The sequence below is a fragment of the Podarcis muralis genome, chromosome 12 (assembly GCF_964188315.1).
Source record: "Podarcis muralis chromosome 12, rPodMur119.hap1.1, whole genome shotgun sequence".
Taxonomy (NCBI): domain Eukaryota; kingdom Metazoa; phylum Chordata; class Lepidosauria; order Squamata; family Lacertidae; genus Podarcis; species Podarcis muralis.
The window spans coordinates 29,312,548-29,334,854 of record NC_135666.1 but is presented as its reverse complement, the minus strand read 5'-3'; the positions used below and the strand labels follow the sequence as shown (position 1 = coordinate 29,334,854).

General features: G+C 40.8%; 1 protein-coding gene across 8 annotated transcripts in view; it reads right to left on the bottom strand.

The window, feature by feature from the left end:
* Positions 1-22,307, bottom strand: part of DYNC1I1 (dynein cytoplasmic 1 intermediate chain 1) — a 237,002-nt gene that overhangs the window by 64,646 nt on the left and 150,049 nt on the right. For all 8 annotated transcript variants that reach the window (XM_077936958.1, XM_077936956.1, XM_077936960.1 and 5 more), the window contains one exon: positions 646-792. In XM_077936958.1, coding sequence (XP_077793084.1) covers positions 646-792 — 147 coding nt within the window. The remainder of the gene's footprint in view (positions 1-645; positions 793-22,307) is intronic.

The following is a 22,307-nucleotide window of genomic DNA, read 5'->3' as shown; positions in this document are numbered from 1 at the left end:
CTTTACCCTCTTTGCCTCAGGGGATGCTCTAGACTTCAGCGATTTAGCAGGACTCAGTCACTGCTGTTCTCCTTTAAAGTGGAAGTGGATTATCAGGTTCTCTCTTTTTTCCAGGACACTGATTACAGCCTCCTCAAAGACGCAATTGTTAAATCACAGATTTCTCAACAGAGCAGGACCATTCAACCAGAATAACATTGGAACTTCTGTCAGGTACTCACGGGCACGTTACTGTATTTGCAAATGAATCTGTCTTCAAAATCACGGTTGCCAGATCCTGGAAAAGCACTCTTCCCTTGAATTGCATCAAGGCACCAAGGAAAGGTGCAGCGCTTTCTGGCCTTTCCATACAGTGGTTGACTTACCCACTGCCCTTGGACTTGCTTCAGGGTAAAATGACAGTCCTAATGGTCATAGATGGGGAGCAGGGGTACGCAAGACAACCAGCCGAGCGACATATTTAAAGGCACAGGCCCTGCCTGGGCAAGGAATTTGTAGCCCTGATAGTCTACCCTGTCACTTACTATTCAAAATTACAAGCTCTTTATTATTATTATTTTATTTAGCGTACAAAAATATTACACTACAACATCCTGCTATTGATATTTGTCTTTAAAAATAATGATAATGAGTTTGATCCTTTACCGTGTGAGCAGCTGCAGAAAGGGGTGTGCGCTGAACTGGGGTCCTCCTGTGACTCCGATTATCCCACAGCACGATTTGGCCAGAATAGGTCCCTCCGACAACCAGGTTTGGATGAAAGCGGGCGAAACAGACAGACATCACAGAAGACTAGAACAAAAAGCAAAAAGGGGTAGAAGAATGAAGGGTTTTCTTTCTTTCTTTTGTTTCTATTAGAAAAATAATCCTAGAATTAATACTCTGAAACAAATACTCCTTTGATGCCTTGTTCTTTGAAAAACCTTTCAAAATATAGGGCTGCTTCACACATGCATCTGTATGCATGAATTTAACTTTCTTCTCAGTCTTTTCACCCTTTTGGTCAGCAATGTTGAACCAGTATCCAGTCATTTGCTGTCGGACTCCAACTCCCATCAGCCCCAGCAAATATGGTGAGGGGTCAGGGGAAATAGGATTTGTAGTCCAGCAACATCTGGGGGATTGGGGGGGGCACAGGTTCCCCATACCTGATTAAGGTGTTCAAACAAGCTAAAGTGTTTTTTAAAAATTGAAATATTAATCAAATGTCCCCAATTCCCCTTTACTCTGCTGAAAGTTTCATACGCTTATCTGATGCTGTTATTTCCTGCTGCCTTGCCCACCAAGCACTGCAGTTTCATCAGTGGTCAAGTGCAACATCAAAAAATGTAGTTTCCATCATTTTCAGAGGGTGGCCTCTTCCACAAGTTTATCCGCAGAAATATCCGTTGTGATAGGTGGCACAGGAACAGAGAGCCCTTGAAAATCAGCGGCTGTGGAGCTGCCCTTCCATTTCTACAGGCTGCAACAACCCTTGAAGACCAGGTCTGATGTATTATCATTTCATATCAAAGCTTTAATCAGACAACCACATGCTTTATCACTAATGACAAACCTTGTATGACAATAGCAGCAGATTTTTAAAGCCAATATCTCCAGTGCTGAACACACTCTCTGAAATGGCAGTTAGGTTGCACTAATGTTCTGATAACAAAAATAGCCCTGGATACTGACAGAGTTATCTTAAAGAATACAGAGAATAGTTTCAGGCTTTGCTTTTCCTGAGCTATGGGAAGTTCTTGGGAAACTTTACAGCAGGTTGGGGCATCGCCAGGTGCTGCTGGACTCCAATAAGCCCCAGCCAACATGCCCAATGGTTCAGGGATGATGGCAGCTGTATTCCAACATCTGAAGGTTCTTCACCCTTGTTTTACACTACTGTTCCCATGTGAAGAAGAAAACACACTGAAGACTTGTGGGCCCTGATCCAACAAAGTGTGTAGGGCTGAGGCAAATGTGTGTCTACACTGTAATGCTCTTCCAGGCCCCAATGAACTTAGAAGGTGCATCTGCCTAAAATTATATGTCCATCCCTTTTTGGAATTGTCAAGATGGCACATCAGTTTTATGTCAGCATCCTGCCGACACAGCACTCTAATGTAGAAATGTTTCCACAGCTGAATTAGAAGACCATATCTGCAGCATTCAACAAGAGCTCCACATTTATGGAACTCGGAATAAAGGGAAGATGTACAAAACATATGGGTTCCTTTACACTGGAAGAGGTTCTTTATTTAATAAGGCAACGACTACAACCAATGGCTTGAAGAGGAAAGAGCACCATGTATTTGTGGTGTGATCTGCAATAATCAGAAGTGGCTGATGGCCCTGGTTGCAGGACAGTGTGATCTGCTAGGATTATATTCTTCTGGAAAGTCAATAAAATATTGTGTACTTTTTCACAGTGCAGAATAGCCCAAATTATTTATTATATATTCTAACTTTCCTCAGAGAAACTCAAGGTTCTGCCCTGTACATCATATCCTAAACAACAACAACAACCCCCTGAGGCTGAGAGATGGTGACCCATGGTAACTCAGGGAACTTCATGGCTGAGTGGAGATTTGAACCCTGGTCTGAACTATGCCACACTGGTTCTAAATAAAAAGTATATTCCTTTATCTTTCATTTGAGGGGATGTGCTAAGCATCCCAGAGGCTTCAAGCTAGCCACCAATGGAACAGAAATTTGGATGAGATGAACTTTTAGTCTCATCCAGCACTGTGTCCTCATGTCTCATTTTTGCTCTGCCTTTACTGTGTGCAGTACATACAGATCTAAAAATGTTCATTTGTGCCTGGTAAGGCTGTTTTTTATTTTGAAGAATTAATGCAGGCCAGATTTGGATTAGTGATGGCACATCCCTTTAACCGCAGATGGATATGCTTGCAACAGATAGTAATTTACATTATCTTGGTTGGGAAGCCTGACCTCAGGACCCACATCTGATGTGCACATGGGAAGTGTGAACTGGCTGCGCATACTGGTGTTCATGTATCAGGATGGCTTTCTGCCAGCCATTGCCTGGACCCATCTGGAGGAGAGTGCTAAATAAATATTACTCTAATATGAGATTTAGATTTGCATTTGGTGAAGTGTCTTCTTCAGAAATGTCACTCCCTGGGGCATTCTGTGGGCTGCAAAACAATATTTCATTTGTGGGCACTGGAAATGCGAAGAGTTTAGAAGTATTTCCAGCTTCTGACAAAGCAAACACCAGGCACCTCCATATTAAAGAAACACACGTGGCCAGCGCTGTTCCGTGATTTAGGCCATGTGTGGAGAAGACATGGTGGCCTGTAGGTCTGTTTGCACTCTTAATGGCACCACGGGGTTTTAAAGGCACCTAGAAGCATCTCGTTTTAGTCCTGTTGGGGGTAGGGTTGCCATATTTCAAAAAGTGAAAATCCAGACAGAAAAATTGTTGATTTTCCCGGACATTTCGTCAATTTCCTCTAGGACACTGCTTTCGGCTGCAGTTTTCCGGATATGTCCGGAAAATTCTGGACATACAGCAACCCTATTCTTAGGGCCCATTTCAGACAGTTGAAAGGGCCCCATATAATTGTATTTCGAATCCAATTTCCAGAACTAGATTTCCTTGGAAACAAGGGGGGGGGGATCAGAACTAGGAAACTGGCCTTAAAAGAACTAAACTGCTGAATCCAGTTAGTGGGTTGTAGCCACCAACTGGACTTTCACTGAAGGACTTTCACTTGTGTAACAGGTCTCCCTTTCTCTCCCTATTCCTTGTCCCCACCTCAAATTTGCTCCAGGGGTTTGGGAGAACTCCCATAATAAATCTGGAGGGGCACGAAGGAAGAGAAGGAGGAAGTGCTGTTGTGCATGAGAACATCCTTGTTCTAACAGGACAATTTCCTTGGGTACAACCGTCTAGGACCAGATTTTCTGGATACTGATAAAAAAAACCAACAGCTCTGCTTGATTCAAAGTACCAGCATATTTCCTCCTTAGTCTTTACCAAATGGAACAAAGCATTATCTTCTGACAACAGTAGCCCAGTGGACATCAGCAGATAAGGAAATAGCATGCATTATAGCTTAGAGTTATAAAGTGGGCATTGACAGAGGCTTATAAAATCATAACGGCTAAAGAGAGAAATTATTCCCACTCTCTCAAAATGTCTTGGCTCAGATAAAGAGCTACAATTGCCCCGTATGGAGCTTTATTTGACCCCAGCATGTCAGTTCTTGCAAGTTTGTTCACCTTAACAATGTCTTCAAGATCCTGTGGGATGAAAGTAAGGATAATACTGATAAGGTCCCTAAAGGTAAAGGTAAAGGTAAAGGTACCCCTGCCCGTATGGGCCAGTCTTGACAGACTCTAGGGTTGTGCGCTCATCTCACTCAAGAGGCCGGGAGCCAGCGCTGTCCGCAGACACTTCCAGGTCACGTGGCCAGTGTGACGAAGCTGCTCTGGCGAGCCAGCGCAGCACACGGAACGCCGTTTACCTTCCCGCTGGTAAGCAGTCCCTATTTATCTACTTGCACCCGGGGGTGCTTTCGAACTGCTAGGTTGGCAGGCGCTGGGACCGAGCAACGGGAGCGCACCCCGCCGCGGGGATTCGAACCACCGACCATTCGATCGACAAGTCCTAGGCGCTGAGGCTTTTACCCACAGCGCCACCCGCGTCCCTTGATAAGGTCCCTAATCTTATACTAATTTTGCCACAAAAAGAAAACAAAAGACAAAACAAAGCAGTTTCCATTTGTTTCAGACTTCTCTGTGTGACCATTGCATAATAGGATGACAGTACTGTCATACGCTAAATAAGGAGGAAATAAAAAGTTTTCTGTAATTTAAACAGCAAACATGTCAGAAAGAAAGGCATCAGAAGTTTATTTCAATATAAGGCACCATATTTACAATCATGTCTTTTCAGAAGTGAGAATTCTTCCAGATGTGGACAGCTTTTAATACTTGCTATCTTATCTTCTACGTAAGAGCTATGGAAGGATACTGGAAAGATTTTGGAGCTGGAAATTATTTGCGGTATCGGGGGGGGGGGGAATTAACTTTAACTAAAAATAAAAACAGTTGATAGCCTTTTGCATAGGAGGGGGCTTTTTTGGAAGAAAAAAAACAAACACTTCAAACCAAATGTCAAAATCCCATTTAATTAAAAAAAGGAAGTTTATATTTCCATATGGCATGTGTTGACATCTATCCCTTTGATTTACAAGAGTATGGACTACAGGGAGCAGATTGCTTTATTCAAGAGAAATGATATAGGGAAGGAGGGCGATTTGACAGGAAAGAGTGTAGGCTGCCTTAACTTCAGTGCTTGTTAAAACATGAAGGATTAATGGTAAAAAGGGAGGGAAGAATTGTGAATGTCTCCAGTTGAGGATCTTCAAAAATGTTTGGGGTTTCTAAGAATGTCTCAGGCAACCACATGAAAAGAGACTTAGCCACACAGCTCTCTAAATCCAAAACTGGTACCGCTCTACTTATACCATCAAACCAACTGACTTGAAATAGAGCCACAAATTGAATTTATTTATTTTTATTGAAAAAGTACTAAGTCCTTGAAAGGAGAAGAATGGTGCGTCAGGAAATCCAGAGACTTTGGGAGGGAGTTTATAATGCAGGTACACGCAGCAGCAGCAGCATGCACAAGCGCTGAATCTCTGCTGCGGCGAGTGTCAAATCCCAGTGGCTGCATTTTCTAAAGAGAAGCCATTTTCTTTACATACAGCCTTGTTCAAAATGGAAGGCCTGCATCCTAAACCGCGTCATGCAAAGGGCGAACTGGTGGAATGACATTGCTCTCTGTGCCCCTAAATCTGCTGGGTTGAGCTGATTAAGGAGGCCACAAAGTTACGTAACACAATTTAATAATTCAAAGAGCTACATTGTGTTACATAGCTTTGTGGCTTACTTCTTCGGCAACTCAACCCAGCAGTTTATTTTCTGAGACACTTAAAAGACAAAATCACAACCTTTACATGTGCATTATTTAATTTATCTCTATGGGACTGCACCAATGTTACAGGCCAGTGAGTTCAAACCTTATAACCTGCTAACCAACTTACTTGTATTGATGAATACAAATATTCATCAATGGTCTCTTTCCAAGCAACCTGTTTATTAAGCATTCATCCTTATTTGTTATATGATGTTGTGTCATATCAGTGTCATCCCACACTTTCTACTGCATTTTCCTTTCACTTTTCTTACTGTAAGAAGTCCTATGGGGGGTTGGCTTTGTTGCTCAAGAGCTCAAAATCAACTTCAATTATGCTACCTCAATTTGCCGGTATGTAATTGAATCCCACCTCAAAATGGCAACAGTCTGGAAGCACCCAGTAAGAAATAAAGTGAACTGAGTTTTGATGACAACCATATGGAACCAAACAGAAAGTATTTCAGCATTCTGCATAATAAATTCCAGAAACATCACTGTAAAGATACAACTTTGTTTTGAATCACACAATTCCATACCAGGCACATCTCAAAGGAGCCCTGACATGATTTAAAACCACAAATTTAAACTGAAGAACACTATGGGTCACGTAAAACAGCTTCCACAATTCCCTCCTTCTCTTCATTCCACACATTGCAGTCTACAGTCTACTAGGTAGCATTCGCACCATGCTTTTAAGGCACTATGACAGCACTTTAAATAGTCATGACTTCCACCAAAGAATTATGGGAGCTGTAATTTTTTGTTAAGAGAGCTGAGAGTTGTTAGGAGAGCTACAATTCCCAAAGTGATTTAGCAATCAAAGCCTCTTCCCTGGGAACTGTAGCTCTGTAAAAGGAATGGGAATCTCCTAACAATTCTTTGGGGAAAGACATAACTGTTTCAAGTGGTATCATACTGATTGAAAGGATAGCGTAAATCTAGCCCTAGTCAGTACACAAAATGTTTCAAACAAGCAACTTTCCTTTGTAAAAAAGAAAAGAAAATGAAAAATGGAGAGCACAAAGAATTAGATTAAATGCCCTGCTTCACCACAGTTAATTTATAGTAAGTCATACAGCTTTGAACTTGGATCCTATTAAAAATAATAATAAATAGCAATAAATATCATTTTCTTTTTATCCAAGGTCAGAAATCCAATGTGAGAATTCTCACTTTTCATTTTTGTCAAAAAGTATTTGATTGAACTAAACGTCTGATGTTAAAAGGGTTAAGTACAACACAGGTAGCTACAAAGAAAGTGCCTCAGCCTGTTAATGAACTCCATTCTGCCCTGGTGAGACCACCCTCCTTTTTAAGTAAGTGGTAACTCAATCCCTATGTTAACTCAGTTGTGTTTGGGGTTCTTCCAAGTCAAGAAACTCGGTGTGATAAGTCAAAATGAATTGTCTGTAATAATTCACAAAGTGTCCATAACCAAACTCAAACAAAAGGCTCTTAAGTCAGGTTTTACATTTCCTTTCTCAACACTTTTATTTTTCATTTCTCACAGAAAGTAAAGTCATATGAAAATCCTATGTAGTTTCTGCTGACCTCAAATATGAGGGCTTTTGATGGAATTCCTGGTTTATTTATCACATAAGATGCATAAATAGTGTAGGAAATAACTGGTGAGTAAAAAGACATAGGAATACTTCTTCCTCACACTTTGCACATTTAGTAGGGAGTAATTCAGTGGGAGTTACTTCTAAGCAAACATGCTTACAATCGTGCCACACATTGTCTCTGTTCAGATGTAATGGTAAACTGTGGCTCCAGAGGGATAGGAACAAGCCTAGGAAAGCCTGGGGCAAAAACACACCCAGTACAGCTGTGAGGTGAAGATTGGAAGCTTTCAGTAAATCAGTTTAGCATTATGTCCAAATCCTAAACTGTGGTTACTCTTAACTCTCTATTGGAATAAGCCAGTTTTTAAACACACAATTTGAACGGGACTTTTTTTTTTTTGTAACGGTAAAGATCAACCATAGTTTGCTGGGTTCAGAAGGGATGACAAACTGTGGTTAATAAAAAAATGGAAGCAAAGGCTTCAGAATTCCTTGTCATCGAAAAGTGGGGGGGGGGAGCACACAAGCCAAGACTCAACTAGGGTTATTTCCATCACAATAAACAATGGTTTATCATGCTGTCCAAATTTAGCTATTGTCTGATAGGCCATCTTGCAAACCTGCTACTCTGGGTCTCTCATCTGCCACTTTTGGCAGCCAGTGGTACCCTGTTCTCTGTCACCCTATTTCTTTTTGATATTCAACATGGGTATTATCAAAAGGATATGTGACTTCTCAAACCGCGACCCTGGAAGCATAGCAGGGAGGAAGCAGAGGAGGAAAGCCTTGGCAATCCAAACATTAAGGCTTCATGTTGAGGGCTAGGGTATGTCCAGAAAACAGAAATAAGGTTATGGGATATATTTAATTTGATCAAAGTCTTGTGGTGTAGGGGTAAGCAAGCTTCTGATTTACACAAGAACTTTTCATCTTGCAGAATAAACAGCTAAAGAAATACAGTATAAATACACCACAATGTGGACCTAAGAGAAATATGTAATTCAAAAGCTTTCTGAGTACTTTCTGTCTTCAAAAGCAGAACCATATATGCTTTGCATCTTTCATTTATTATAAGGAAAAAATGTTGCATTCTGATGTCTGAGCACATTTTCTTTAAAACCTGTTGCTGTTGCTCTAATCTTCTTTGAGAACTGAACTGGACATTGGTGGTACCCAAACTACAAGACCAACGAGTTTACAAATCATGTGCAACCACCACAGTCATCAGAATCCTCTTCTGTGCAGAGTTTGGTTGAACCTTAAGACCTCATCAATGATCGGGGCAATTTTAGCAAGTAGCCCAGAGGAGATCTAAGGATAGATAAGCACATGTTTACATTTCGTGCTTTACCCTAATTGTTTCTAAGCAATTGACATTTGGTGCTCTTCAATCTGTGTCACTTGGGCACACTTCTATCAGTTCACTGTCAAAATAATTACAGTAATCTCTTCTTATCTTTTGATTTAATTATAGCTTCTGGGGAAGACTGACAGACTATTATATTTGCCCAAAGCCATCCCTTCCACTAATGTATCATTTACAAGTCGTGTCAGTGGGTAATTAGAAATAATCTAAAATTAATTGAACATTGCACTGAGCTATGTTGCTAGTTTGGGAGATAAGTAGAGGTGTAGCAGAAAACCCAGATATGCCAGTTGCTCAGACCACTTCGTTTGAGAAGGGGCAATAAACGTAGTTGAAAAGTCAGCAATAATGTATATTACAGCACTCTCGCCCTAAAAGAAAACCTAGTTCTAGAAAGTTCCAGGGTCTGGTAATGGGGAGGAGGCTCTTCGCTATGGTGGGTTCAAGCAGATTAGGGCTATTTTTTAATTTTATTCTTATTAAATTTTGGAAAGAAGAATACGGAGAAAAGTAAACACAGAATATCATAAACAGAACCATATGTACCTTCCCATACACAGAGATCCACTAATGACAGGCAACTTGTGAGTGCTGCCGCCTACTACTGTAAAATGAGGAGCAACAACTGAGGTCTTTTTCCGTTATAGCCCCAGGATTGAGGAACCACCCGCAACAAGAAACCCACCAAATCAAGGAACTTGGTCTGACTAAAAAGGCCTTTAAAAAATAATAATTGGTTTTTCCACGTATACTTCTTCTAACAATATATCTTTAACAATTTTTCATATTTCCACGCTACTCCCCTGGACTTCCCTCATACTCCTGTTTTGTTTTATTTCCATATTATTCACCATGCGTATTGTTTCCCCAAAATTTCCCCAATACATATAGTCTTATTTTTTGTTGTATAGAGTTGTGATTGTTTACTCAAACCCTGCCAACATATACAGTATGAAGAGGCAACATTTCTTTATGTTGCCTCTTCATATATGTTGTAAATGGTTCCCATTCTCCCTTGAAGTCTTTGTTGTCCTTTTCATGTAATTTTTCTGTTAGTTTTGCCAGTTCTGCATATTCCATAAGTTTCCCTTGCCATTGTTCTTTCGCTGCTATTTCTTCTGTCTTCCAAGTTTGTGCTAATATAATTCTTGCTGCTGTTGTTGCATACATAAATAATTTCCAGTTTTCTTTTTTTACATCTTGGTCTAAAATTCCTAGGAGGAATGCTTCTGGTTTCTTAACAAAAGTCTTTTAAAACATTTTTTTCAATTCATTATATATCATTTCCCAATAATTTCTAATCTTTTTGCATTCCCACCACATATGATAGAACGTACCATCGTTTTCTTTACATTTCCAACAAGTTTTTGATCCCTTTTTATACATTTTGACCACTTTCTCTGGTGTTATATACCATCTATACATCATTTTCATATAATTCTTTCAGTAAGATACAATATGTAAATTTTAGATTCACCTTCCACATCTTTTCCCAATTGTATATTATGACCTAAATCCTGAGCCCACTTTATCTGTGCTGACTTTACCATTTCATCTAATGTTTCCCCATAAAGTAGAAGAGTGTACTTTTTAAAAGTAATTTCGTATCACTCTTGACTATCTCTTTTTGAAAGTTTGAAGCTGTATAACTGAAACCTTTCTTAAAGTCTTCCTTAAACTGTTCATTTAATTGTCTATGATATAACCAGCTTTGTAAAAAGGTCTTCAATTCCTCATATCCTTTCAGCATTAATCCTCTTCCCGCCTCTATTAATAATTCTACATACATCGGCCGATTTCCTCCCTTACTAAGCGGTTTTAATAATAATGCTTCCACCGGCGAGAGCCAACATGGAGTTCTTGGTTCTACAAAGTCTTTATATTTATTCCAAACTTTTATAAGTGCTTTTCTTATTATATGATTATGAAAACCTTTATTTTTTTATCTTTCCCTTACCATAAATATGAATGCCAACCAAATCTATTATCATGTCCTTCCAAATCCAGTATTTCATCTCTTTCTAATTTAATCCAATCCCGAATCCACGTGATGCAAGCTGCTTCGTAGTATAATTTCAAGTCTGGAAGGGAAAAGCCTTCTCTATCTTTTGAATCTGTAAGTATTTTATATTTTATTCTAGGCTTTTTCCCATTCTAGACAAGCTTAGAAATATCTTTTTGCCAGTTTCTGAAGCAGAAAAGATTGCTTATTATCGGTATTGACTGGAATAAAAATAACATCTTTGACTAAAAAGGCCTTGAAAACCTTGTTCAGGTGTTTTTACTGACATTATCGTGCGATATATCATTCTCAGCTTTGGGAATATTTCATTGCTCTGAGAACATGTTATTATTTATTAAATTATGCAAAATAAATAAGGAAATAATAAAACAAAATGACAGTTTCACCAGCCGATATTACATAAAAGTAAATGTAAATAATTGCAAGTGCTTTCCTACATAATTTTTTTCTTCCTATCCCACCCCCCACCAACTAAATAATAAATGTGGCCACAATTAAGAGATATAATTGCAGATGTGGCTTGGTTTTCCTTGCTCAGATTTTTGCAAGATATGCTGCTTACATTGTAGAAGACAGCCATGCCATATGTCAAAGCCTGCAAGCATATGCACAGCAGGTTATCTGGATCATGGCCTAAAACTGAGATCTTAGAGTGCTACTTTACCTGTACATCACACTGGTAGCTGAATCTGTACATTACAGACTGGCAGCTGAATCTTACTTCAACCATAGTGATGGAATGACATCCTTCCTCCACCATACCTGAGGGCAGCAGGCAAGTGCTGTGGGTTCTGCTGCAGCAGCCTGGCATCTGCCACCTGAATCAGCTGCCTCCCTTTGCCTAACAGTAGGGCAGGCCCTAGACTGAGCTGAAAACAGCAGAGACCTCAGAATAAATTAAAGCGGCTCTCAGGACAAAGGTTTATTACAAATCCTTAGCTTATGGGTGACTTAATTCAAATATTTCTCTTTCCAGCCGTCCAGAGTCACATTTCAAACACATGAGAGCAAATGTTAACCATGTTCTCCATTATAAAATCCTTAGCCATTTGCTATGTGTCCATGAACAATAAGAAACTGCAGTGCAAAGGAGAAGTCTTAACCACAAAAATACTAAACAAATTTGTTATACGAGCTGTCAAAATGAATTCAGGATGGATCTTAATCCAGGCTTAATAAATATTATTTTGTGGATAAAGAAAATATTTTGATTGTTCCAATAGGAAGGATTCCCCGCCCCCCTTTTGAACAAAAAGCATTCTTACTTTCCTAATGGTACATTTGTTTGCCATTTCCTCCCTCCACTGTTTTGATTTTAACTCTTGCCCACACACTTTCCCCATCTAAACTCCTTTTGAATACAATTTTAAGACTATACGTGTGTGGGATGTGGATGTGTGTGTGTGTGCAAACCTTGTATTTATGATCACTCTTCCTGCTTTAAAACAGGGAGTCCTGTGGGTGGGAAAATGAGGCAAAATGTGACGGGAAGAGTTTCCTGCTTACTGGAGGTCCCCCCAATTTTACAGAAAAAATGTGAGGCTTCATGGGATGGACGCAGGATCTTGAGCCCAACCCCTCTCCCAAACCTTTCAAAAGTTATGCCTTATGTGCATGTTGATGTGTATGGGCATGCTGGCCAACATTTGGATGTGGATATAGATCCGAGTTCTTTCCACATTCAACCACTACAGTGCAAGGCCTACGCTGGATAGACACAGAAGCGCCTTACCATCTGTCACTCAATGCACACCCACATACACTGACAACTGCCACCAGAAGTGGATTATTATTATTTTTACACTGTATCAACAGTGTCTGATGCCTTTGTTGCACGTGAGCTTAATGTACAGTGGTACCTCAGGTTACAGACGCTTCAGGTTACAGACTCCACTAACCCAGAAATAGTACCTCAGGTTGAGAACTTTACCTCAGGATGAGAACAGAAATCGCACGGCGGCAGCGGGAGGCCCCATTAGCTAAAGTGGTGCTTCAGGTTAAGAACAGTTTCAGGTTAAGAACGGACCTCCGGAACGAATTAAGTTCTTAACCCGAGGTACCACTGTAATACCCTTACATGTTTCAACCTAATTTGATTAACAGGATGTCTGTTTTCACTAGCACTCAGAAAGTTTCTACTCAAGACTGTGCACTGCACTGTTTGATCTGGGCTGCTGCATTCATTTACTCGCTGTCATAATTTGCTTTCCCCCCCTTTTTTTTGGCTCTTGACAGGCTCTTTCACAAAAGGGTGCTAGCTGGGGGCAGAGGGCTCCAAATGTCACCCCTACTGGACTATGAAAATTTTTGTTCTCAGGTGCAGTGTCCAACAGATGATTGACACTGTCAGCTCTAATAGCTCCAATCACCTGTTTAGGGCAAGGTGAGCAGATTTGAGACAGCCTATTACCCCTCACAGCAGGATTCACTAATTTATGGTCCTGCAGATGTTGAACTACAATTCCCATCATCCTTTGCCACTAGTCGTGCTATCTGGGTCTGATGGGAGTTGTAGTTCAACAGGAGGGCTATAAGACTAGTATCCCCTTCCTCATGGGAAATCAGAGGTGCCAAAGCTAGCAGGACAGGTTATCTGACCTGTGCAGATATGTCATATGGTACAGCAATGTACATTCAGCTACCTGGGCACCTCTGGACTGGCGCCATTATTACATTTTTGTCCTATGTCTCAAATATTAATTGCTGAGAATTATTACCTTGGAACCTCAGCCAATAGTTTAGTCAGCTTAGATAACTATAACTGGTCTTTTTATTATTTTATTTTAAAAAGCATATTATTGTGAGGTATAAGAAGCTGTGCTTGTGTATTTTACTGCTAAAGGCTCAACCTGATCACCCAAATCCGCCGACAGGAGGTGCTTTAGAAATAAAAAATGTTAATAATGAAATTGTGTTATTGTGATAGGTAGATTTAAGGTATACGCAGTGTCTTTATACTGCACGGAGCTAATTCATTCCTATTTTCTGAGTTCATGCGGTGAATCCATATGCTTTCCCCTTTGTTAATTTCTTAAAAGGTCACTGCCCCTCTGTGATCAATCTTCCAGGGAAAATTTCAATACTTCAACCAGTGATTGAATGCTTTTAGCTTCACTTTGCAGAATGTATGGGATATTAATCATCATTAAATTAATGTTGTTCTCATACAAAGATTCTTTTTTGGGGGAAGTAGGTTGCCAGTCATCCTGCTGTGGGGTCAGTGGGTGGGAGGCTGTTGATTTTAGACCCAGAGTAGGGGACAGTTGGAGCCAGGCTTTTAGTGATGGATCCCTTGGCTTTTGGAGACGCTAGCGCATTTCAAAGCAGTAACTGTTCTCCATCTCGTGCCAGATAACGCAGTGTGATGCTCCACTGTTTGCCGAGGACTCCCACAGAGGCATCTCACATAAGGTAAAGCCATTGCCTAGAATTCAGACCAAGCTAAAAGGGAAATTGTGCTACAAAAAGGCAAGCCAAGAAATGCTTATCACGGACAGTGTGGCTAGCAAACTGCTGTTGGAAGAAGAGACAAAAATTCCGCAGCAAGTTCTTTGTTATACTAATGTCAGGTTTCTTTGCGGGTGTGAAATAGACATGGGTGAAGGGGGGGGGGAGGATTCATAGTGACGTTCGGATGTGTCAATTTCACTTTCCTCTCAGTTCCCCATTTTTCCAGTCTTAAATTCAGTTTTCCACATTTTCACGGTAATTTGTGGTATGTTTTTAAAACTCTCCTTAAAATTCATCAACATATTTTTTCCTAATATGCCTATTTTTGTAACCTTAAAGCCTACATTTTTGTGAGCAACTGCAACAATATAATGCATTTTTTGGCATTATTTTCACCATTATTTGCATGTTGTAACCTGCTTTGAGGGCTCCGCCCCCCTTACAACCAAGTGGTGTGTGTGTGTGTGTGTGTGTGTGTATCCATATATATATCTATACACACACACACACATTTTATATATATATATATATATATATACACACACACACACACACACACACACACACATACATATATATATATACACACACATATTTATATACACATCTTATGAAATAAATAAATAAAATACAACTTTATGCCATTTTTCTCCCAGTATATGCCGTGTTGCACACATTGTATCACTGGATAACTGCATCACAAAAATTGTAAAAGTGTCCATTTCAAAGAAGAACTGTGTTCTCAAGAAGTGCAAATCTGATCGTTTCTTATACAAATGGAAACAGGATCAAATCCCCCTCCCCCACCAAATCCCTGGGGAGGAAGTAGTCCCAATGAAGAACACTGCCCTGTGCTCAATTTCTAATAAGATATTTTAGGAGTGCTTAAACTGCTTTGGAATCTCCATACCTCCTTGCCACACCCCTGCATTCCAGCTGTTTGAGGATTAATGATGACTCAGCCTGCCTCTTGGACATTACCCTTTTGGATGTTTCATGTTAGCAAAGGAGCCCATGCCGCTGCCCTCCGCACTTGGAGCTGGGGCAATGTTGATATGGGAAGTAGCCTTGGTGTACATTTGTCTCACAAAACCAAGACTTTTTGATGCTAACAGAGTGATGCAGGAAGGATGGACTATTGCAATTCTATGTGCAATGCTAACATCAGAAGTGGCCTAGACTGTGTGGGAGAGAGACCCTTCATATTCTCAGTGGCATTCTGGGTTATTTTTTATGACAATGGTACCTTGGTTCTCAAACTTAATCCGTTCCGGAAGTCCATTCCAAAACCAGAGCATTCCAAAACCAAGGCACGCTTTCCCATAGAAAGTAATGCAAAATGGATTAATCTATTCCAGACTTTTAAAAACAACCCCTAAAACAGCAATTTAACAGGAATTTTACTATCTAACGAGACCATTGATCCATAAATGAAAGCAATAAACAATGTACTGCAATCACACAATCAATCAATCAGTAGCTGAACTGGTTCCCACACAGTCACAAAAACAAAACAAAAAGAGCTGCAAAAACAAAAACGCAAAATAAATAGCAAAAACCAACAGACCTCAGTGTAACACTCCAATTGGAAGCGTAACACTTAAAACAGAGGACGTTTGGCTTCTGAAAACAGTTGGCAAACCGGAACACTTACTTCCAGGTTTGCGGTGTTTGGGTTCCAAGTTGTTTGAGGACCAAGGCCTTTGAGAACCAAGGTACCACTGTACTCCACTTTTATTGCATAGGTGTCTCAACTTTACTCCAAGATGATCAATGAAGCATACACTGTTCTCTACCCATGATATCCTAACCACAACCCTGCAAGGTAGGTTAAGCCAAGAGACTGACTGCCCAGGGTCAATGAGTGCCAATGGTGAGTGGGGATTTGAACCTGGAATTCAACACTCTAACCACAATACGCACACCCACACGCGGGAACCAAAAGCTAAACCCTGCCTATAGTAAGAGTATGTGTTGAGATTCAAAACGTTAGCTTGCATTGGAGATCTGAATGCTTGAAAAACACTGTGACATTTATTCGTCACAATTTAGAAACACATGGAGAACATCTGAACAAGGCCAAGTATCCAGACATATCACTCAGGGCATTTTGGGGGGGGGGGTGGAAGAAATTCACAACCAGAGAGCACAGGTACACACAGTCTCATCTCGGAGCCACACTGGGAACATGGGGCTGCTCTAGAAATACAATAATCAAGAAAGGGTTCGTGTCCAGCTAGGCTAGACTGGAAAGGTTCTTGTTTTAACTATAAACTCAGCACACATCTGGAAAGAGGAAGATTTGAATTCTGGAGACAATACAATATAGGCGGTGACCATTCTGCGCAGGGCATTCAGTTCCTGGTCGCCGCATGTGTTGGCAGAGCATGCTTAAGCCCGCCCTGTTCTACTCTCTTCCAGGTCCAAGTAGAAAATGGTTGTCACCTGTATACAAGAGATTTATGCACAAACACAAAATATTTTCTAGCCAAAGTTTAGCACTTTTAGTCTTCATTGTAAAAAATTACACAGCAATCTTATACATGTCTACTCGGAAGTAAGGCTTGTTAAATTCAACGGGATTCATTCCTAGGTAAGGGTGTATACAATAGCCTCGCAAGCCTTAATTATAGCCACAACTCTTCCATTGAAATCGACAGCACTTTAAAATGCTAAACATTTCTTTTGCTGTTAAACAGCTTTACAAACAGAGAGCGATTTAATAAGGGGTCATGCTAAAATGTGTCTGAATCAACAATTCATAGAATACAGATCTCACCTGGTTTGACTGGACCGTACTATATAAATGATCATATAAAACAAGAGGACATATTTATGCTTTCTATCAATGAAGCCTGTTCCAGCTTCTTAAACCAAACAAATGCTGTCATGTGCTTTTGGGTATCCATAATATAAGCCATCTGTGAAACCCTGGTGTGTGTTTTTTTTGCAAAGGCATCCTTTCCAGGACGCTCTGATGATTTTGTCACTGCTTGGGGTTTTGGCAGGTCATCAACATCCCTCTAATTCCCCTTCATGAAATACAGCTTGTGAGCAGGATCTTCTGAAGGAACAGGGGAAAGATTTGAAAGTACGCCATGCCTGCTTTCACAAATGCAAAGTTTTGCCTTTAATCAAAGTGTGTTTTACTGTGCTGGTTGCCCCTACTGAAAAATGGTATCCAAAAACACTGTTTTCAATGCCTGCTAAAAACTTTATTGTTTAGGCAAGACTACTTAGAAATGTAATTTTATTTATGTATATTTGCTTTTGTTGCTTTTAAAATTGTTGATTTTATCTGTATTTTGACCATTTTATTGTCTGCTGTTTTCAAGGTCTGTTTTTATCATTATTTCTTTTTAATGACTATTTTATACTATTATGTAAACTACTGAAAGGCAGTTTTTGATTAAGCAGTATATAAATCTTGCTGAGTAAATAAAAAAAATATATGGACAGGCTAGGTAGTCTGACCAATTTCGAAAGACAAGTCCGCTTAACTTATTGGGTGGGCGGCATTGCGGCCAGGCCTCGGGGTCCGTGGTGATCCAGCCTGGGGCCTGAGGTGGGTGCCCTTCTAGCTGGGGCTTGGCCATGCCAATGGTGCAGGGCAGGGTCCCGCTCAGGAGGGCAGGCCCCACTGACCAATCAGCACTGGGGGGCGTGTCCACAGTAGATTTAAACCGGGAGACCGCCCTCTCACTAAAAAGCTGATCAAGTACAGGTGATTTGTTGCCATAGGAGCTAATGGCTGGATATCCTTATGGAAGGGGGCAAGTCTTTTCCCACTCTCTACCTTGGCTGGAGGTAACATCATCAAGGTGTGTGAAATGGGGGGAGGGGGAACAACCAAAAGAACCTGGCAGTCTTGGGACTGGAACTGAAAAGAGATATGGAGCCTTCCTTCAGTGTTGATGGATGGAGGTGATGATGGTAGAATGGCACATAGTCACTTCTGTGAGTGGAGAGCACCACCACTGGTTAGGGGAAGCTTCTCCCTGCTGATCTGAAGCTACTTCACCAGTGGAAGCTAGCACAAAGGCCCGAAATGAGTTGTTTCAGCATGGGAGGCCAGTGGCTTTGGTTACACTAGGTCCAAAGGCCTGTGCTTTCCAAAAGGGGCCCAATCCTTGGATTTTTGGAGCTGGTTTAGCAAAATATAAAACTCTCTCACACACATATCCATTTTCTGTCCTGGTGGGTGTGGAACAGCAAGGCTTGGGATGCCACAGTGGACCCACACGATCCCACACCTCCCCTGCCCCGCAAAATTGCAGTGTAAGCCACTCAAGAGGCTACCATAACAAATCAGGAAGCTCCTGATGCCAAATCACACCTATTGGTCCCTGTAACCTAGTACTGTCCACTCTGTCTGGCAGTTGCTCCCAGTGGTCTCAGGCAAAGGTCCCTTTCACATCACCTGCAATACAATCTTTATAACTGGAGATTGAACCTATGCCCTTTAAAAATGTGCTGGGGGGTGTTATTGGGTGGTTCTTGTTTTCATTTTGATAATGTACCGTATTTTTCGCTCTATAACACGCACCCGACCATAACACGCACGTAGTTTTTAGAGGAGGAAAATCCGTAGGCATGCCACCCGTAGGCATTCCCTCCATAACACGCACAGACATTTCCCCTTACTTTCTAGGAGGAAAAAAGTGAGTGTTATGGTGCAAAAAATACGGTACTTTGTGGTTTTATATTCTGATTTTATTGTGTCACACACACACACACACACACACACACACACACATTTTACATCTGCATGACATATGAAGAGGATGGCTGCAAGCGATACCTCTATGTCTAATTCTTTCCCCCAGTTACCATGAAAACAAGGATTAAGAACACACATACATGAGAGAGAGAGAGAGAGAGAGAGAGAGAGAGAGAGAGAGAGAGAGAGAGAGTTAATAGAAGATACTTCATGCTTAGTCTGGAAGGTGAAATAATTATTTGAGCCAGGTCAGATGGAATACTTTTTTTTTAACACCCTTCAACATGCTATAAGAAAATATGCATTACAAGTCATGGTTTTATAACTCATAAAACAACATAGCTGAATTTCCACTTCCCTGCCCCCACAGTTTAAACCAGCAAGTGCCTAAACTTTTCCAGCCAAGGAAAGCATTTTCTTAATGCTTCAGCTAATAAGTGAATATGAAGTTTCATTCTCAGAGGAATTAAGAGACGCATATGATAAATAGCTAAAATGCAAAGTCGGGGGGGGGTGTTGTATGAACATCCTATTGCTGCTGGACAAAAGCTTTGTGTGTGGCTTAAGGATTGTCCACTACAGCCTTCACACAACTCTGTGTGTCCATTCCCAGTATTTCAACTGCAGCCATTTTTTGTTTTGTTTTCGCTATTAGTCATCATTTATGGGCTGGGTGGAGGTGAAGATACAGCTTAAGACTTATGCAATGCTTTATTAGAAAACAGAAATAGACGGCTGCCTGCTTGCTAAAGTTTGATGGAATGGAAAAACAGGCTCAGAAAAAGTAAAGGGATGCAAGGATGCCACCTGGGTAAATTTGAAAGAAAGGAAAAACCTGGGGGGGGAGAGTGATGATGTCCCTTACATCCCTCCCAAGACTGTTCACTATCCTTTTTTAAAATAACAGCAATAGGATACTATACTATGATATAGTGAATTATGCGCTTAAAATTAAGGAGGAGGAGATGGGAGAGTTAGTGTCCATTGTTCATATAAAGGACACAGAACGTTTGCCACTTAATTACAAGTTCCATCACTGTCAGTGAAACGAAAGGGAAAGCTGTATGACTTTCAACATTGTCCTTCATTACTAGGGTATGGTCCTCGGATCGTTATCCAGTTGATGAGCATCAGTATGACCTTTTAGCACATAGGAGACATTCCTGCATTACTTCGAAGGACTTGGCATGTGAACTTCAGAGAATCGATTCCAGCTATATGAGCAGATATTTATACTAAGCATTGGTAGATGGATGGGCAAAGAAGAAGGAGGCGAGTATTAAGGAAGTTGGATTGGAAAAGAATGAAAAGAGGACAGCTAAAATAAAGGTCCGGGAGAATCAGTGGCTGCTGCACACACAGAGAGACTTTTTGGTAAAAACACAATATTGCCCATATTGCCATCGTAGCGATGCGTCAGACGTGCTCTCAAGAATCTGGAATTCTGGCAGCCTCAGAAAACAGGCCACTGGAGCACTGTATATATCAACATATCTTTACTTAGGAAAAGAAAACAGCAAAGGAGAAATGAAAATCAGGGGAGGAAAGCAACTCCAGCCAACATTGGCCACTAAATACAGATTTTCAGTTAACTTCAGTGTGTTTAATTCTAAGATAGGCATTTCTGATTCCATCCACCCAGTTGAAAAGGGAAAGACCACACCAGAATAAGCAACAAAGGGTGGTCAGATCCATAATTTAATGACAGCGCATGGAAGCCACTACAGAAAACTTGGGGGTAGGAGGCATAGGGGAGAGAAACATTCTATAGTGTGGTTAAGGGGCTGATTTCTAGAAGCAAGCCACAGTATTTTCCAAGCCTGGGCAGCTTTTATTGAAATTAAAATAGAAAACCTAAGGCCATATCCCACACAGAAATTGACAGGTTAGCAATGACATGGAGCCTACCATGGTGAGTATGACTGGATGGCGATGCTTTAGAAAGAAAAGAGAAACATCTGCAGAACCCAACATCACACTGCCATGTACCAAGCATGGCTGTCAGTCTGCAGTTCTAGGCTGCCCAGGGCCACTTCTGCATTTCACAGATTCATAGAGCTGGGTCCCATCTAGTCTCGCCCTTGCCCAAAAGCAAGACTTTCCACCTGTCACTGTAGCCAATTGTGGCTGTCCTCATGACAGCAATCAAAGATCCTGGTTTGGTCCTGATGTAACATTTTTTTTCTTCCACAAAGGATGACCCATGGAAGCTGTTACATAAGAATGTGGGAACCAGGGCTCTTCCAGGTGACGTGTTGATTAAGAATTCAATCTGATATATTCTTTGCACATAATTGGTATGAAGATTGTACAGTGTCACTGTTTACCAAGCATTCATTCATACCACAAACATTTTCTGGGTGGTTTTGTGTGTGTGTGTGTGTGTGTGTGTGTGTGTGTGTGTGTGTTTTGAAGTGGGTTTGATGCCAAAGAATGACAAATCCAATTTGATTGTGCGACCTAAATTTGCCACTTTATGACTGAATCATACCCGCAAAACAGCGACAGCCTGGAAATGGCCCCAGTCAGTTTTGCAGCATAGATCTGGAAACAAGAGGTAACTGGTCCAGAATGCAGCAGCCATGCTTTTTAACTGAGCCACATGATAGAAATGAGGACTGCTGGTCTTTAAAGTTCTGCAGTAGTTACCACATAGTTCCAAGGCTCAGTTCAAAGTGCTGCCTTTAACCTTTAACACCCTAACCTCATTCCAGATGTTGTCGAACTACAACTCACTATCGGCCTCACTGGAAAACTGGATATATTAGGCAAAACTGCATAAAAATTTGTAAATTAAGAGAAATTCCCGCTAAAATGCTGGTGATTTTTTGTGAGGTATCAAAACACACACACACACACACACACACACACACACACACACTGATTCAGAAATGTGTCAAACTAAAGCTTGGGAAAATGAGAGAAAATGAAATTGACAGGTTCATCCATCCTTATCTGGGAATAAGCCCAACTGCCTCAGTGTGCTTTACTTCTGAGTAAACTTGTCCAGGACTACAGTGCACTTTCAATTCTTGGAAAGAAACAATTAAAACCATGCTTTTGTTTGTCTTTCTTCAAGCTCGATGAAATGCATTTATCTAGACCCCACCAATGACTAATGTTTTTTAACTGGACCCGGTTGATAAATAAAACTGTGAACACTGGAAGTCTGGGGTGCAGGTTAGGCACCATTTCCTTTGCAGATTTTAATATATATTATATATGAAATGAGACTAAATAATAACATAGTTGGT